Source organism: Salmo salar, chromosome 15 (genome assembly GCF_965601325.2).
Source record: "Salmo salar chromosome 15, fSalSal1, whole genome shotgun sequence".
NCBI lineage: Eukaryota > Metazoa > Chordata > Actinopteri > Salmoniformes > Salmonidae > Salmo > Salmo salar.
Window position 1 is genome coordinate 64,299,648 of NC_138305.1, and position 20,154 is coordinate 64,319,801.

The window sequence follows — 20,154 nt, forward strand, 5'->3', positions numbered from 1 at the left end:
ACGAATACTTCTTCATTTTTCAAAAACAAGCATGAAACAATTTCTAAAGACTGTTGACATCTAGTGGAAGCCATAGGAACTGCAACCTGGGTCCTAATTATTAGACTTTCCCATAGAAATGCATTGAGCAGTCCAATGACCTCAAAAACAATCCTGGATGGATTGTCCTCGGGGTTTTGCCTGCCAAATCAGTTCTGTTATACCCACAGACAATATCTTAAGAGTGTTGTCTATCCAATGCTACCAATTATATGCATATCCTGGCTTCTGGGCCTGAGTAACAGGCAGTTTACTTTGGGCACGTTTGATAAGAAACCCAATAAAGGACTCAAGTCCTTTATCAGAGGAAGGAAGTTTGACATGCTTTTTACATTTGTATTACAAATAGGGATGTGCACAGTTATTTGAATACTAGAATATCTGAATTTAGACATACTCAAATCAAATCAAATTAATTTATATAGCCCTTCTTACATCAGCTGATATCTCAAAGTGCTGTACAGAAACCCAGCCTAAAACCCCAAACAGCAAGCAATGCAGGTGTAGAAGCACAGTGGCTAGGAAAAACTCCCTCGAAAGGCCAAAACCTAGGAAGAAACCTAGAGAGGAACCAGGCTATGAGGGGTGGCCAGTCCTCTTCTGGCTGTGCCGGGTGGAGATTATAACAGAACATGGCCAAGATGTTCAAATGTTCATAAATGACCAGCATGGTCAAATAATAATAATCACAGTTGTCGAGGGTGTAACAAGTCAGCACCTCAAGAGTAAATGTCAGTTGGCTTTTCATAGCCAATCATTGAGAGTATCTCTACCGCTCCTGCTGTCTCTAGAGAGTTGAAAACAGCAAGTCTGGGACAGGTAGCACGTCCAGTGAACAGGTCAGGGTTCCATATGTTATATCACACTATAAGGAGTATAATCACACCAAGATGTTGTCTGTATCATGTATGGTTCATAGGGTCTTACAGGAGGCATGTATAGTTCTAAAAAGGGCCTAAAATGGCTACTTTCATCATGATTTTCAAAAGAATGGTTTGTGATACCAATCGTCGCTCTCTGATGGAAACCTTGTAACAAAATGTTAGTATTTTTTTTAAATATAATTATTGAAAGCTGTAACTCCCCTCAATGTATACTAAACAGTTCATGACTCAAGGACTAAGAAAGTGAATACAAAATAGCTTTGGAAGTTTCATAATTGTATATTGTATTGTTTCAATTTGTTTTGTTTTTCATCAGAAAGCGACAAAATGTAAAAAGTATTTCAAACATCCTTCCTCCCAATGAAGTTTATGTGAGAATTGCCAGAACAATTTGAAATACCAACAATATTTTCAATTTTCAATGGCGTGGAATCGCCCACGTAATCCATTCCAAGGACTGGCATCCAAACAGTTTAATTAATATTCCTAGAACATGAAAATCCTTCATGGAGAGAACATGAAAATGTATAATTGAACTGGTGTTTGGAACTGACAGGGCTGTGAGGTATCTGAATTCCAGGAAGCCTTGTTGCTGTCAGAAGTTAGGAACGCCATTGGCTCTCAGTGAGGGGACTTTCCTCTGGCCTGGCTGTGCACACTGCACTGTGAGGATGCAGAACAATGAGTCCCTAATGACTCACAGTTGCAATGACCACTCACTCACTCAGATATGCATGCATGCTTATACACACTTATTCACATTCACTCAGTCATCAAGTTGTAATGGATCTGAACGGTTAGCTCCTAACTATTTAAGTTGGAATTCCAACAGTTCAAGTTAATCAGCCGAATCTAATGTCATCTTTATCTTCTAACCCTAAACTCCAGAACTGAGTCAGAAAGTGGGAGCAAGGGAGTGGTAGAGGAAGGTATAGAGAGAGAGCGAGAGATGGGGGGAGGTGGAGAGAGAGGGATCAGGCTGAGATCTGGTGCTGTGTCTCTGGGCTCTGGGTAATGTGACCCAGTTGTGTTCTTCATTTTTTTAAGGGAAGACAAGACTGCTGCTGCTCGTCCTTGGGCTGTCCTCTCTCTGTCTTCTCACGCTCTCTCTCTCGTTCAATACTGATTTCCATCCTTCTCTCCATTTTGATATCCACTCTCTCATCCCTGACTTTTTAACTCTTAACTTATTCGATCCATCTCTCCATCCCTCTCTCCTTGTGCTTTTGTTGACACCCTCTCTATCTCTCTGTCACTGTAATTTCTATAATTTGTGCCACCTGCAGTGTTGGCTGTTCTCCAGTTCTCCCAAGGAGAGTGAGTCTGTGTGTGTGTGTGTGTGTGTGTGTGTGTGTGTGTGTGTGTGTGTGTGTGTGTGTGTGTGTGTGTGTGTGTGTGTGTGTGTGTGTGTGTGTGTGTGTGTGTGATGAAGAAAGAGAGAGCAAGCGAGAAGGACAGAGACATAGAGCGAGAAAGCGTGATAGAGAAACATGGAGTGAGATACCTCGATAGAGAGTGTGATAGAGGGAGTGTGATAGATAGAGAGTGTGTGTAGGGAGAGAAAGAGAGGATTCTCTTGCAATGGAAATTGGTCAGGATGTGGGCTAGCTTGACGCGTGCTCCCTTCTCTCTTCCCTCCCAGTCGGCTCTGCTGCTTTCTGTTTCCGCTCCCATCTACTCCCCTCGCTTCTCTCTGTCTCTCTCTCTCTCTGAGCTGTCTGACCTCATAGAGGTGGGGACCTGTCTTCTACTGACCAGCCCAATGCACATAATAGCTCTCCGCTTCAAAGCGTGTATGTGTTTTTATAATTTAGTGCGTGTGTGTATGTGTCTGAGTGAGGCGAAACTTCCCGATGCATGGAGATGGAACTAAACAGTGAAAGATTACTGGGAAATCAGCATCTTGCGCTGCCCAGAGGAATTACTAGCCGTGGGAACAAAGGTGAGGAGGAGGAGGAACTCAATAACGTTGTTGCTTTGTAAAATTGTTATATATTGCACACTTATCATGGCTGTGTGATTATCATTCACACTTTGTCAGAGAGATTCACAGCAGAGGTCTGTTTGATACTGTGGAGCAGTTTTGAAGTAATTCATTTGAAATATAACCTGTAATATGTGATACAGATTCTGTGCTCGAACTGAAATCAACTTGTCTCCTATAGTACCACTATTTAGGGTTTTCCCTGCCAGGGTCTCGGTCTTCATATAATCATAATTGTAGTGGTCAATGTGCCTCGGCTGCACTTACCGAAATTACTCTGTCCAAGGTTTCAATTTAGCCTGGAGCTAATGGTAGCCTTGGACCCCACTTTAATTAGATGGCGGTCCACTGGTCTTGTTGCCAGTCTTATCTCTACACTAGATGCTATCCTCTCTTCTGCAATTAAGATAAAGACAAGGTAAAGACGTAGTGTGTGTGTGTGTGTGTGTGTGTGTGTGTGTGTGTGTGTGTGTGTGTGTGTGTGTGTGTGTGTGTGTGTGTGTGTGCGCGCACTATGTATCACTCTACTAGTGTCCAATTGTGTAACTAGTATCCAACAGTGTAGCCTTCTGGTTCTCTAAAGCTTCATGTTTGTGTTTTGGTCACGCGAGGGATACAGGTTGGTAGGTGCAGTATTCTATGTTTAGAGTGCCAGGATGTTTGTGTGTGTGTTTGTGTGTGTGTGGGTGTGTGTGATGGAAGTATGTTGTAGTGTAGTATAATGTAATTAGATGTTAGTGGTTGTTTTTGTCTTGTTTTATTGACATAAAATGAAGATGTGGGTCTGGGCGTTCTAAGACTTATACAAATGGAATGCATTGTTTCCCCTATACTCATTTAGCAGCAGTGGAGTGAAACAATACGAAGACAAAATCTATATAATATGCAATGGGGTGTGAAATGATTGACACCCTTGATAAAGATGAAGAAAAATGAGTGTATAAAATGTTATTCAAATACTGAGCTATATTGTATGCTCAAATAAGTAATGATGAGTGAGCCTCTGTGAATTTCTCGCTCATCATTATTCACCATTCATTCAGAATAAACCGAAGCTGCAAAAAAATCCTAGACATTGAAATGTGATTTATTTATTTAAAGTTCATGATTTAGAGGATAGGGGTGATTTAATGTTATCCGTATTATAATCCCAGACTGTATTATCTCACCTTTAAACACTAGCGTGTGTGTCTAGGTGTCGAGAGAGAGAGAGAGAGAGAGACTTTGGATCATATTTAGCCTTGATTTATTTTAACTTCTTTACATCTTGAGTTTGACCAAAGGTCACAGTTCTTTCATAAACTCTAAATTACCATGGAAATGTGTGTGTTTCAGTGATACGTGTTTGTTTTCTTCCTATGGTCCAGGGTGCTGTGTTTAGTTGTGTTGTAGTGGTAGGAATAGAGAGGGAGGAGGTGGAGGAACGGAAGGCCATTTCACAATCTCTCCCCCTCTCACCTTCTTCCTGCTGGACCTTTCTCCGTCCGCCACACACACACACACACACACACACACACACACACACACACACACACACACACACACACACACACTGTCCCCCATACACACACACACACCGTTCGACATACAGTAAACACACAGACACACAGTCCCACTCACTGTCACACATACACAAAATCACACACCGCCTCACATACACACACTACCGTGTCCAGTCGTAACTCTGGCAGCTTCCTCTCTAACTTTACCATTTCCCATTCTGTGCCCCACTTCCAATCTCCTTCTCTCCCACCCTCTCTTCTTCTCGCCCTCTCGCCCTCCTTCCTTTCCACTCTTCTTTCCCCTCTAGTGATTTGTTAAATCCATTGAATGGGGTATGTGAAATGAATACTAAACACTGTACTACTTACTACCCTGATAGTAGTGGATGTCATTGTAGTTTATATTGTGGTCAAAGAGCTGCTGCTTTTGTTGTTTTAGTGGCAATGCTGTTTTGTTGTTGTTTAGTCTGCTGTAATGGAGAAGATGCTCCTTGTTGTCTGAGTCGGTTTTCTGGCTCCTCCGGACCATTCCAAGTATATACGTTTTAATTGCAACTTCAGAATTCTGGCCGCCCAGCTTCAGACATTCCTGAACTTGTCCGGGCATCATGGCCAGACTGCTGCATGCTGCTCAAGGAATATGTGAATCTGGGAAAAATGGCCCTTTTAATTTATAGGATTCACATAATATTCAACAAATATAGAACCCAACATCTGATCTGGACAAACTTCTTCCTACCATTTACTGTTTTACACAAGCATATGGAGTAGCCAGTCAAATAGAAAAAGTAGCCAGCCAGGCTCCAACGGGCTGGGGAGGATGTTAAGATTTTTTTTGTCAAACAAGCTTTACTTTGGTGGCCTCTAGTACCTTGTAATTGTAATTTCTACCAGCAACTATCAGGAAATAAAACTGATTAAAAAAAATCACACTTTTACAGTATTAGATTAATCAGCTGTTGTACAATATGATATAAAACACAGATCACTGCGCTGGGCCTTAACAGAATCCTGTAAGTCTGCTGGCTTCCACAGGCTTCAAGCTTCCTTTAAAGAGACATTTTTTATGATTGAAGAATGAAGCAGGTGTTAATCATGGGCTTTGCTCCACAGAAAGCAGCAGATGACTACTCCATTGTCAACACTTTGATTAAATCAGTAGAGCTACATCAATATCTTTGAAAATACCACAAAAGTATCATTAGCTTTAAAAAATAATAATCTGTTTTCTTTTATCATATTTTATACCAGGCTCTCTCTCTACTAGCTTAACTATTGTTCCTCCAGTGAGGAGTATTCCTCCTATTCATCAAATGCTTTCATCAATTATCTGCAGGTAATTGCCAAAAAACCTATCAGTATGCAAATTAGGAAGCCAAATGAACAGCACTCTTACCAATGCAATTCGGTAGGCTCCTGATGAATAACTCACTTTCATTTGACATGTCTGGCAAGTCCTGATGGACCTGCAACTAGCTCTCACAGTTTCACGCCAGAATTAGGCGTTAATCCATGTTTCTCAAACATCAGTTTACGCATTAACTCCAAATGTTTTAGGTTAGGGTACATTTTTGGCATTAACTCCAAAATCTTAAGGTTAGCCGTTAAGGTAAGTGTTAAGGTTTAGGATAAGCTTAAAACTAAAATCGAAAAAACTACTTTCTATCGCTGGATTAGAACATGCAACCTTTGGCACCAGAGGCAGATGCTTACCGAAACCTATTTGAAGGTAACAGCATGCACTGTTGCCCCTAGTTGAAGGTTTCCACATCATCTCCCGACGTCCTCAGTCATGGATGGTTATCAAAAACTGACTTGTAATCACAGGTGACCTGGCTGTGGGTGTCGAAAATACAAATTAGATCTTGCTCGGATGAAATACCATAGACATATAACTACATTGTATGATTTATGAACAATAAAGGACATGAGAAATGTTATTCAGTCAGTTCAACCTTTCATAAACTAGTCAAGATTGACAAACAGCAATCAAAGCACAGTAAATAGCCTATGCATCACAACTACGTGGCTACATATGAAACACGCCAGGGTCCAACATTAACTTTTTATCTCACGCCAAAAATCTACTGGCCCGAACAGAATTTCTACTTGCTCAGACATTGTGTATTTCTTAAATGCATTGGGGTCATGCAACAAAGCCCCCCCCCATTTCTCCTTCACCCAAATCCAGACAGCTGATGTTCTGAAAGAGCTGCAAAATCTGGACCTCTACAAATCAGCCGGGCTAGACAATCTGGACCCTCTCTTTCTAAAATTATCTGCCGAAATTGTTGCAACCCCTATTACTAGCCTGTTCAACCTATCTTTTGTATTGCCTGAGTTTCCCAAAGATTGGAAAGCAGCAGCGGTCATCCCCTCTTCAAAAGGGGTGACACTAGACCCAAACTGCTACAGACCTATATTTCTAAGGTCTTCGAAAGCCAAGTTAACAAACAGATCACAGGCCATTTCGAATCCCACCGTACCTTCTCCGCTATGCAATCCGGCTTCAGAGCTGGTCATGGGTGCACCTCAGCCACGCTCCAGGTCCTAAACGACATCATAACCGCCATTGATAAGAGACATTACTGTGCAGCCGTATTCATCGACCTGACCAAGGCTTTCAACTCTGTCAATCACCACATTCTTATTGGCAGACTCGACAGCCTTGGTTTCTCAAATGATTGCCTCGCCTGGTTTACCAACTACTTCTCTGATAGAATTCAGTGTGTCAAATCGGAGGGCCTGTTGTAAGGACCTCTGACAGTCTCTATGGGGGTGCCACAGGGTTCAATTCTCGGGCCGACTCTCTTCTCTGTATACATCGATGATGTCGCTCTTGCTGCTGGTGATTCTCTGATTCACCTCTACGCAGACGAGACCATTCTGTATACTTCAGGCCCTTCTTTGGACACTGTGTTAACTAACCTCCAGATGAGCTTCAATGCCATACAACTCTCCTTCCGTGGCCTCCAACTGCTCTTAAGCATCTCCAATCCAAAATTAAATCTAGAACCGGCTTCCTATATCGCAACAAAGCCTCCTTCACTCATGCTGCCAAACATACCCTCATAAAACTGACCATCCTACCGATCCTCGACTTTGGCGATGTCATCTATAAAATAGCCTCCAGCACTCTACTCAACAAATTGGATGCAGTCTATCACAGTGCCATCCGTTTTGTCACCAAAGCCCCATACACTACCCACCACTGCGACCTGTACGCTCTCGTTGGCTGGCCTTCGCTTCATACTCGTCGCCAAACCCACTGGCTACAGGTTATCTATAAGTCTCTGCTAGGTAAAGCCCCGCCTTATCTCAGCTCACTGGTCACCATAGCAGCACCCACTCATAGCACGCGCTCCAGCAGGTATGTCTCACTGGTCACCCCCAAAGCAAATTCCTCCTTTGGTCACCTTTCCTTCCAGTTCTCTGCTGCCAATGACTGGAACGAACTGCAAAAATCACTGAAGCTGGAAACTCATATCTCCCTCACTAGCTTTAAGCATCAGCTGTCAGAGCAGCTCACAGATCACTGCACCTGTACATAGCCCATCTGTAAACAGCCCATCTACAGTGCCTTGCGAAAGTATTCGGCCCCCTTGAACTTTTCGACCTTTTGCCACATTTCAGGCTTCAAACATAAAGATATAAAACTGTGATTTTTTGTGAAGAATCAACAACAAGTGGGACACAATGAAGTGGAACGAAATTTATTGGATATTTCAAACTTTTTTAACAAATAAAAAACTGAAAAATTGGCCGTGCAACATTATTTAGCCCCTTTACTTTCAGTGCAGCAAACTCGCTCCAGAAGTTCAGTGAGGATCTCTGAATGATCCAATGTTGACCTAAATGACTAATGATGATAAATAGAATCCACCTGTGTGTAATCAAGTCTCCGTATAAATGCACCTGCTCTGTGATAGTCTCAGAGGTCCGTTTAAAGCGCAGAGAGCATCATGAAGAACAAGGCACACACCAGGCAGGTCCGAGATACTGTTGTGGAGAAGTTTAAAGCCGGATTTGGATACAAAAAGATTTCCCAAGCTTTAAACATCCCAAGGAGCACTGTGCAAGTGACAATATTGAAATGGAAGGAGTATCAGACCACTGCAAATCTACGAAGACCCGGCCGTCCCTCTAAACTTTCAGCTCATACAAGGAGAAGACTGATCAGAGATGCAGCCAAGAGGCCCATGATCACTCTGGATGAACTGCAGAGATCTACAGCTGAGGTGGGAGACTCTGTCCATAGGACAACAATCAGTCGTATACTGCACAAATCTGGCCTTTATGGAAGAGTGGCAAGAAGAAAGCCATTTCTTAAAGATATAAAAAGTGTTGTTTAAAGTTTGCCACTAGCCACCTGGGAGACACACCAAACATGTCGAAGAAGGTGCTCTGGTCAGATGAAACCAAAATCGAACTTTTCGGCAACAATGCAAAACGTTATGTTTGGCATAAAAGCAACACAGCTCATCACCCTGAACACACCATCCCCACTATCAAACATGGTGGTGGCAGCATCATGGTTTGGGCCTGCTTTTCTTCAGCAGGGGCAGGGAAGATGGTTAAAATTGATGGGAAGATGGATGGAGCCAAATACAGGACCATTCTGGAAGAAAACCTGATGGAGTCTGCAAAAGACCTGAGACTGGGACGGAGATTTGTCTTCCAACAAGACAATGATCCAAAACATAAAGCAAAATCTACAATGGAATGGTTCACAAATAAACATATCCAGGTGTTAGAATGGCCAAGTCAAAGTCCAGACCTGAATCCAATCGAGAATCTGTGGAAAGAACTGAAAACTGCTGTTCACAAACGCTCTCCATCCAACCTCACTGAGCTTGAGCTGTTTTGCAAGGAGGAATGGGCAAAAATGTCAGTCTCTCGATGTGCAAAACTGATAGAGACATACCCCAAGCGACTTACAGCTGTAATCGCAGCAAAAGGTGGCGCTACAAAGTATTAACTTAAGGGGGCTGAATAATTTTGCACGCCCAATTTTTCTGTTTTTTATTTGTTAAAAAAGTTTGAAATATCCAATAAATTTCGTTCCACTTCATGATTGTGTCCCACTTGTTGTTGATTCTTCACAAAAAAATACAGTTTTATATCTTTATGTTTGAAGCCTGAAATGTGGCAAAAGGTCGAAAAGTTCAAGGGGGCCGAATACTTTTGCAAGGCACTGTATCTACCCCATCCCCATACTGTATTTATTTATTTATCTTGCTCCTTTGCACCCCAGTATCTCTACTTGCACATTCATCTTCTGCACATCTACCATTCCAGTGTTTAATTGCTATATTGTAATTACTTCGCCACCATGGCCTATTTATTGCCTTAACTCCCTTATCTTACCTCATTTGCACTCACTGTATATAGACTTTTTTGTTTTCTTTTTTTCTACTGTATTATTGACTGTATGTTTTGTTTATTCCATATGTAACTCTGTGTTGTTGTATGTGTCGAATTGCTATGCTTTATCTTGGCCAGGTCGCAGTTGCAAATGAGAACTTGTTTTCAACTAGCCTACCTGGTTAAATAAAGGTGAAATAAAAATTAAATCAATCAATAAAAATGCAGGTCCTATAAGTTGGCATGCTTTCTCTCTATATTCAGCTATTAATAGGCTACTTTGATTATTATCAAATCAAATCAAATGTATTTATATAGCCCTTCTTACATCAGCTGATATCTCAAAGTGCTGTACAGAAACCCAGCCTAAAACCCCAAACAGCAAGCAATGCAGGTGTAGAAGCACGGTGGCTAGGAAAAACTCCATAGAAAGGCCAAAACCTAGGAAGAAACCTAGAGAGGAACCAGGCAATGAGGGGTGGCCAGTGCTCTTCTGGCTGTGCCAGGTGGAGATTATAACAGCACATGGCCGATCTCAAAGCCGATCTTTGAGAGTATCTCTACCGCTCCTGCTGTCTCTAGAGAGTTGAAAACAGCAGGTCTGGGACAGGTAGCACGTCCGGTGAATAGGTCAGGGTCCAGCAGGTCTGGGACAACAGGTCTGGGACAGGTAGCACGTCCGGTGAACAGGTCAGGGTTCCATAGCTGCAGGAAGAACAGTTGGAACTGGAGCAGCAGCACGGCCAGGTGAACTGGGGACAGCAAGGAGTCATCAAGCCAGGTAGTCCTGAGGCATGGTCCTAGGGCTCAGGTCCTCCGAGAGAAAAAGAGAAAGAGAGAATTAGAGAGAGCATATTTAAATTCACACAGGACACCAGAAAAGACAAGAGAAATACTCCAGATGTGACAGACTGACCCTAGCCCCCCGACACATAAACTACTGCAGCATAAATACTGGAGGCTGAGACAGGAGGGGTCAGGAGACACAGTGGCCCCATCCGATGAAACCCCCGGACAGAGCCAAACAGGTAGGATATAACCCCACCCACTTTGCCAAAGCACAGCCTCCACACCACTGGAGGGATATCTCCAACCACCAACATACCATCCCGGGACAAGGCCGAGTATAGCCCACAAAGATCTCCGCCACGGCACAGCCCAAGGGGGGGCACCAACCCAGACAGGAAGACCACGTCAGTGACTCAACCCACTCAAGTGACGCACCCTCCCAGGGACGGCATGGAAGAACACCAGTAAGCCAGTGACTCAGCCCCCGTAATAGGGGTAGAGGCAGAGAATCCCAGTGGAAAGAGGGGAAACCGGCCAGGCAGAGACAGCAAGGGCGGTTCGTTGCTCCAGCCTTTCCGTTCACCTTCACACCCCTGGGCCACACTACACTTAATCATAGGACCTACTGAAGAGATGTGTCTTCAGTAAAGACTTAAAGGTTGAGACTGAGTCTGCGTCTCTCACATGGGTAGGCAGACTATTCCATAAAAATGGATCTCTATAGGAGAAAGCCCTGCCTCCAGCTGTTTGCTTAGAAATTCTAGGAACAATTAGGAGGCCCGCGTCTTGTGACCGTAGCGTACGTGTAGGTATGTACGGCAAGACCAAATCGGAAAGATAGATAGGAGCAAGCCCATGTAATGCTTTGTAGGTTAGCAGTAAAACCTTGAAATCAGCCCTTGCCTTAACAGGAAGCCAGTGTAGGGAGGCTAGCACTGGAGTAATATGATCAAATTTTTTGGTTCTAGTCAGGATTCTAGCAGCCGTATTTAGCACTAACTGAAGTTTATTTTGTGCTTTATCCGGGTAGCCGGAAAGTAGAGCATTGCAGTACTCCAACCTAGAAGTAACAAGGCATGGATGAATTTTTCTGGGTCATTTTGGACAGAAAGTTTCTGATTTTTGCAATGTTACGTAGATGGAAAAAAGCTGTCCTTCAAACAGTCTTGATATGTTCGTCAAAAGAGAGATCAGGGTTCAGAGTAACGCCGAGGTCCTTCACACTTTTATTTGAGACGACTGTACAACCATCCAGATTAATTGTCAGATTCAACAGAAGATCTCTTTGTTTCTTGGGACCTAGAACAAGCATCTCTGTTTTGTCTGAGTTTAAGAGTAGAAAGTTTGCAGCATCCACTTCCTTATGTCTGAGACACAGGCTTCTAGCGAGGGCAATTTTGGGGCTTCACCATGTTTCATTGAAATGTACAGCTGTGTGTCATCCGCATAGCAGTGTAATTTAACATTATGTTTTCGAATGACATCCCCAAGAGGTAAAATATATAGTGAAAACAATAGTGGTCCTAAAACGGAACCTTGAGGAACACCGAAATTTACAGTTGATTTGTCAGAGGACAAACCATTCACAGAGACAAACTGATATCTTTCCGACAGATAAGACCTAAACCAGGCCAGAACTTGTCCATGTAGACCAATTTGGGTTTCCAATCTCTCCAAAAGAATGTGGTGATCGATGGTATCAAAAGCAGCACTAAGATCTAGGAGCACGAGGACAGACGCAGAACCTCGGTCTGACGTCATTAAAAGGTCATTTACCACCTTCACAAGTGCAGTCTCAGTGCTATGATGGGATCTAAAACCAGACTGAAGTGTTTCATGTACATTGTCTGTCTTCAGGAAGGCAGTGAGTTGCTGCGCAACAGCTTTTTCTAAAATTTTTGAGAGGAATGGAAGATTCGATATAGGCTGATAGAACTAGGATACTTCAAAATTTCGGAATTGCTAACTGGTTGAACGTGGCACGTGTATTACTACAAGTCATACATTTCCGAGTTTCCTAGTTCCGACTAGCATGCGGCATCAAGTACTGCTCAAGAAATTGGGACTAACGGGAGAGTGGTGGTGCTTAAATGAACATCCAATCATATTGCTCAAATATGTGTAGTCTTCAATGGTTTACAATGGTAGGCTGCAACAGAGCAGGTAAATATTGAACTGGAATGCAAAAATCGTTCATGTCGGACCCTGCATGCTCAAGAAAATAAATGAATGTGCCAGAAAACAATAGGTAAAGTGGATTTCGACTCATCTTACCACGTTAGGCTATATGAGACGTGTAAATTCACTCACATTATATGGGACGTGCAAATTTATGCTCTCTCACCCAGTAGCGGTGCGTGGGTAAAATCAGAGGAAGCCAGTCCAGAAAATAAAGCCATATTAGAACCTATGTGTTGTGATAATTGCGTTGTTTGCTCTATAACCTGTTCGTTCACCGTGATATATAGACCTAAGGCCGAGACAATAAGACAAAGTGGCAGAATAAATTCAATCACACATTTGTTTCATTACAAAACTGGAGAACAACATCTGTCCATTGAAGTCTACAAAACATATTGCATGTATCAAATCCCCAAGCTGACAAGGTAAAAATCTGTCGTTCTGCCCCTGAACAAGGCAGGTAACCCACTGCTCCCCGATAGGCTGACATTGTAAATAAGAATTTGTTCTTAATTGACATGCCTAGTTAAATTAAACATTTATTTCAAGGACATTTCTAAGTGACCTCAAACTTTTGAATGGTAGTGTACTTCTCAACTCTCAATATTCAGCTTAATTGCAACTATTTTATAACCAAGACATTTGTTATGGCTTTGAGATATGAAGCGGCGCACCGGCCATTGTGATGACATAGGCCTATAGGTCTCTTGGGCAGTAGCCTACTACTGCAACGTTGTTTTAGGACATTACATTTACTGTTGGATGAATACATGGTTGCAAGCAATGGGTATTATATTTACAGTTAGCGATTTAGTCTGTTACGTGTTTTGAGTTACCAATTCCTCTGGTGTTAAACCCCAAATTAATCAGCCTATGATATTAGTTTGTTCATATAAAGACCTATTTAACTCATCTCTACTGAAAAAAATTATAATGTGGAAATTCTAGAGTCCTATTTTGACAGTAAAATATAGCAACTATAGTCTAATTGTCAACCCAAAATTAATGTCAATCACTGGATTAGATTGCACATAAAAATATCTTGAGTCATGCATTCCTGCTCGGTCGTGTTATTTTTATTAAATTTCTATTATTTCACCTTTATTTAACCGGTAGGCCAGTTGAGAACAAGTTCTTATTTACAACTGCGACATGGCCAAGCAGTGTGACAAAACAAAAACACAGAGTTACACATGGGATAAACAAACGTACAGTCAATAAAATCTGCATACAGTGTGTGCAAATGAAGTAAGGAGGTAAGGCAATAAATAGGCCAATGGTGGCGAAGTAATTACCATTTAGCAATTAAACACTGGAGTAATATGTGTGTGTGTGTGTGTGTGTGTGTGTGTGTGTGTGTGTGTGTGTGTGTGTGTGTGTGTGTGTGTGTGTGTGTGTGTGTATATATGTGCAGATGAGGATTTGCAAGTAGAAATACTGGTGTGCAAAAGAGCAGAAAAACAAATATGGGGATGAGGTAGGTAGTTGATTGGATGGGCTATTTACAGATGGGCTGTGTACAGCTGCAGCAATCGGTAAGCTGCTCTGACAGCTGATGCTTAAAATTAGTGAGGGAGTCTCCAACTTAGGGGATTTTTGCAATTCGTTCCAGTCATTGGCAGCAGAGAACTGGAAGGAAAGGCGGCCAAAGTAGGTGTTGGCTTTGGGGATGACCAGTGAAATATAACTGCTGGAGCGCGTGCTAAGGGTGGGTGTTGCTATGGTGACCAGTGAGCTGAGATAAGGCGGAGCTTTACCTAGCAAAGACTTATAGATGACCTGGAGCCAGTGGGTTTGGTGTCAAATATGTAGCGAGGACCAGCCAACGAGAGCATACAAGTTGCAGTGGTGGGTAGTATATGGGGCTTTGGTGACAAAACGGATGGCACTGTGATAGACTGCATCCAATTTGCTGAGTAGAGTGTTGGAGCATATTTTGTAAATGACATCGCCGAAGTCAAGGATCGGTAGGATAGTCAGTTTTACGAGGGTATGTTTGGCAGCATGAGTGAAGGATGCTTTGTTGCGAAATAGGAAGCCGATTCTAGATTAACTTTGGATTGGAGATACTTAAAGTGAGTCTGGAAGGAGAGTTTACGGTCTAGCCAGACACCTAGGTATTTTTAGTTGTCCACATATTCTAAGTCAGAACCGTCCAGAGTAGTGATGCCAGTCGGGTGGCCGGGTGAGGGCAGCGATCGGTTGAAGCATTGCATGCATTTGGTTTTACTTGCATTTAAGAGCAGTTGGCGGACACGGAAGGAGTGTTGTATGGCATTGAATCTCGTCTGGAGGTTAGTTAACACAGTGTCCAAAGAAGGGCCAGAAGTATACAGAATGGTCTCGTCTGCGTAGAGGTGGATCAAAGAATCACCCGCAGCAAGAGTGACATCATTGATATATACAGAGGAAAGAGTCGGCCCGAGAATTGAACCCTGTGGCACCCCCATAGATACTGCCAGAGGTCTGGACAACAGGCCCTCCGATTTGACACACTGAACTCTATCTGAGAGGTAGATAGTGAACCAGGCAAGGCAGTCATTAAAGAAACCAAGGCTGTTGAGTCTGCCAATAAGAATACGATGATTGACAGAGTCGAAAGCCTTGGCCAGGTCGATGAAGGTGGCTGCACAGTACTGTCTTTTATCGCTGGCGGTTATGATATCGTTTAGGACCTTGAGCGTGGATGAGGAGCACCTGTGACCAGCTCGGAAACCAGATTGCATAGCAGAGAAGGTACGGTGGGATTCGAAATGGCCGTTGATCTGTTTGTGCACTTGGCGTTTTCGAAGACTTTAGAAGGACAGGGCAGGATGGATATTGGTATGCAACAGTTTGGGTCTAGAGTGTCTCCCCCATTGAATAGGGGGATGACCGCGGAAACTGTCAAATCTTTACGAATCTCAGACGATACGAAAGAGAGGTTCAACAGACTAGTAATAGGGGTTGCAACAATGGCGGTGGATAATTTTAGGAAGAGAGGGTCCAGATTGTCTAGCTCAGCTGATTTGTAGGGATCAAGATTTTGCAGCTCTTTCAGAAGATCAGCTGTCTGGATTTGAGTGAAGGAGAAGCTGGGGGGGGGGGGGGGGGGCTTGGATTAAACAACTTATTTCTTGAACTTATTTCTTGAGTTTATTACACTTCTTAATAAAGCACTATGAATGACTATACAAGATGAGTATCAGACCAAATTATGGACTAGTGCTATCAACTGTAAAAGATTAAGATGGGCAAAAGAACAAAGACACTGGACATTGGAACTCTGCCTAGAAGTCCAGCATCCCAGAGTCCCATCTTTACTGTTGACGTTGAGACTGGTGACACCGGGGGAAAATGTTTGTCTGGAGCCCTGTAGTAATTCAGACAGACAGACAGACAGACAAGATGCTGAGACAGACATCAGAGAAGATGCTGAGACAGACAGCACAACAGAGAGGCAAACAAAATGTGGGCTTTTGTTGTCCCAGTCCGCCCTTGCAGGTGCCTGTCCTATCAATTGATGCTAGAAGATACATATCATTCATTCTAGCGGGAAAGTGCTCGGCAGCCTTTTTTTCCTTCTTCTCAGATATCAAATTATATTTCAACAAAATTATGTTTCAGGAATGCTAATCTAATCAGCTTCTAACTACAGAAACAAGTTCAGAACAATCTGAGATGGTGGATGTTGAAATCCTCTTTCTAGTGCTTTTTGAGGTGGAATGATTCACCCCCTCTTTCCCAGCGCTGAGGGGTTGGAACAAGCTACTCTGTTCTTGTAGTCATATGGAGTACATCCATCTTTTCCTTGGGCGCACTCACACACACACAGTTTTGTTTGTCTCTTGTGTTCAAGCTCTCTGATCGTGTGTGTGTGTGTGTGTGTGTTGCAACTAGCTCTCACGTCATTGTTTATCCATGTTTCTCAAAAATACACATTTTAAGGCTAGGGTTAAGTTTAGGCATTAACCCTGAAATCTAAAGGTTAGGCATTAACTCTGAATGATTAAGGTAAGGGTTAAGGTTTGGTATAGGCTTAAAACAACAATCTCAAAAGTAACTGTCTATCGCTGTATTCAAACTTCCAACCTTTGGAATCAGATGCTACACATCACCATCCGTGTCCATAATGACATAGCAAAACCGAAACCTACTTGAAGGTAACACCGTGCACTGTTGTCCCTAGTGGCCGGTTTCCACATCATCTCCCGACATTCTCAGACATGGATCGACTTCGAATACTGACCAGTATCACGGGTGACTTGGCTTGTGTATGAACCCTTACCCAACTCCCAAGTGCGTGTTCTGTCTGAGTGCTATGAGGGAGAGAGAGCTTTATTGACTCTACGCTCTCTGTGCCTCTTCTCTCTCTCTGTTTGCCCTTCCTCTGTTACTCGGGTGAGCCGAGCACCTGGAAGTTACCACAGTGAATACAGCGCTATGGCCTCGATCATTCTGGCAACCACACAAACCTTCAAACCCGCAATCCTAAGTGTGTGTGCATGTGTGTTAGCCCTGAAGTAGAGAGTGGCCTTGTGATTGGGTGTTTTCTTATAACAGACCTTCAGGAGAATAATTTGCTTCTGAAGAGAAGGATGAATTATAGAAAGTTCTATAGACTAAGTTAGGGGGAAAAGAATAAGAGATGTTAGGCAAGGTTAACTGTTGTAAGGGAGTGAACATTATTTATAAGGACAAGGGAGAGGTTGAAATTTACACAAAAGTTACCCGGAGGAAAGGGGGACGGCTTACTATTTTTTACATTCAGCCCAGGGGATGCTCATGCAATTTGTAATCAATTAAATGTGATATTGCTCAGGGTTTGAGAATTAGTTGCTTATTGTAGTGTCTCGTGTGCCCGATGATGACCCTCATCCCTAATTCCTCGCTTGGCGCGCAATATCAAGTATGCCTACTGTGGTCTCAATAAAATTATCCATAGCCTATACCAGCCTTTCTCAATTCCCGGTCTGTGGTCTGCAGCATATTTGTCTGGAATAACTACTTGCCATAGGCCTACTTGCACAATGCCCTGAATTATGCATGCGCGGTAAACAAATTGTGTTGCCATGACAAATTAGCCTATAGCTACACTAAACACACAAGCTAGCCCAACTTCGCAGCCTGCATGCTCTCTCTGGATTTGTTTCAAATAACAGCTGCCCGCCAAAACCGGTCTGTGTGATTGTAACGGTTGTCGTCAGGGATAGAGGACCAAAATGCAGCAGGAATGTGGATGCTCATCTTGTTAATTTATTTTAAATCAAGAGAACACCAAAATGACAAAAACGAATAACTCACGAAAAACAAAACAGTCTTGTCAGGCTCACACACGCAAAACAAGAAACAATCTCCCACAAACACTAAACCAAACACATACCTATATATAGGACTCCCAATCAGAGGCAACGAGAAAACACCTGCCTCCAATTGAGAGTCCAATCCCAATAAACCAGACATAGAAATACAAAACACCAGAGACCACATAGAACATTACCCAAAAACCCGGAAATAATAAATCAAAATGCCCTACTAAATAAACCACCACCTCGAACCACGAAACAAATACCCTCTGCCATATCCTGACCAAACTACAATAACAAATAACCCTTATACTGGTCAGGACATGACAGTACCCCCCCCCAAAGGTGCAGACCCCGGATGCACCTCATAAATAAAAAAAATAAAAAAATAAAAAAAATCCCCCTAAACTAAAGGGAGGGAAGGGAGGGTGGCTGCCGTCACCGACGGCACTTGTGCTACACCCCCCCTCCCCAACCCACCTATACAGGTGGTGGTTCAGGCTCCAGCCTACTGTCCTCCAGAATGCAGACAGACTTGATCAGTTTCGGGCCGTAGGCAGACTCCCCTCGTTCCAGATCGTAGGCAGACCTCTTCCGTTCCACACTGTAGGCAGACTCATTTGAAACAGTTACTTATATTTAGTTCCGGATCGTCAATAGACTTACTCAGTTCCGGGTCATAGGCAGACCCCCTGGTTCCGGACTAGACACCGTTGCCGGATACTCTGGACTGCACACCGTTGCCGGATACTCTGGACTGCACACCGTTGCCGGATACTCTGGACTGCACACCGTTGCCGGATACTCTGGACTGCACACCGTTGCCGGATACTCTGGACTGCACACCGTTGCCGGATACTCTGGACTGCACACCGTTGCCGGATACTCTGGACTGCACACCGTTGCCGGATACTCTGGACTGCACACCGTTGCCGGATACTCTCGAGGCTGGGCTGACGCACTGGAAGCCTGATGCGTGGTACTGGTACTGGATGTGCCAGTCTGGGGACACGCACCTCAGGGCTAGTGCGGGGAGCGGGAACAGGCTGAGTCGGACTGGGTTGACGCACTGGAAGCCTGATGCTGGTACTGGAGGTATCAGCCTGGGAACACGCACCTCAGGGCTAGTGCGGGAACAGGCCGAGTCGGACTGGGTTGACGCACTGGAAGCCTGATGCGTGGTGCTGGTACTGGAGGTATCAGCCTGGGAACACGCACCTCAGGGCTAGTGCGGGGAGCGGGAACAGGCCAAGTCGGACTGGGTTGACGCACTGGAAGCCTGATGCGTGGTGCTGGTACTGGAGGTATCAGCCTGGGAACACGTACCTCAGGGCTAGTGCGGGGAGCGGGAACAGGACGAGTCGGACAGGGCTGACGCACTGGACCGTAGAGGCGTACTGGCGGTCTCGAGCACAGAACTGGCATCGCTCTTACTGGCTGGATGCCCACTTCCCCCTGGCAAATGCGGGGCGCTGGTATTGCGCGTACCGGCCTAAAAACACTTGGCCTCGCCACAGTACCCATTACCCCGAAGCACGGGACCTGTCCATTCACTGGTTGCCCAGAAAAGGTACGGGGATTTGGCCTTGGGCTCAAACCTCGCCCAGCCAAACTACCCATATGCCCCCCCCAAAAAATTATTGGGGCTGCCTCTCGGGCTTAAACGCCAGTCGTGTTCCTCAGTAGCGTTCCCGGTCCTCACTAGACTTCCTCCATGGGCCCTCTCCCGCCAGTCCATGTCGAAATCCCTTTGCTCCTTACTCCGCTGCTTGGTCCATTTGTGGTGGGAGATTCTGTAACGGTTGTCGTCTGGAATGGAGGACCAAAACGCAGCAGGAATGTGGATGCTCATCTTGTTAATTTATTTTAAATCAAGGGAACACCAAAATGACAAAAACGAAGAACTCACGAAAAACAAAACAGTCTTGTCATGCTCACACACGCAAAACAAGAAACAATCTCCCACAAACACTAAACCAAACACATACCCAAACAGACTCCCAATCAGAGGCAACGAGAACACACCTGCCTACAATTGAGAGTCCAACCCCAATAAACCAGACATAGAAATACAAAAGACCAGAGACCACATAGAAATACAAACATAGAACATTACCCAAAAACCC

The 20,154-nt window shown here is 43.9% G+C and overlaps 1 protein-coding gene across 1 annotated transcript in view; it reads left to right on the forward strand.

The window, feature by feature from the left end:
• Window positions 1-2,612: 2,612 nt before the first annotated feature.
• Window positions 2,613-20,154, forward strand: part of LOC106571794 (pleckstrin homology domain-containing family G member 1) — a 115,058-nt gene continuing 97,516 nt past the window's right edge. Inside the window, exon 1 of the mRNA XM_014145252.3 lies at window positions 2,613-2,865. Coding sequence (XP_014000727.2) covers window positions 2,781-2,865 — 85 coding nt within the window. The 5' untranslated portion in view covers window positions 2,613-2,780. The remainder of the gene's footprint in view (window positions 2,866-20,154) is intronic.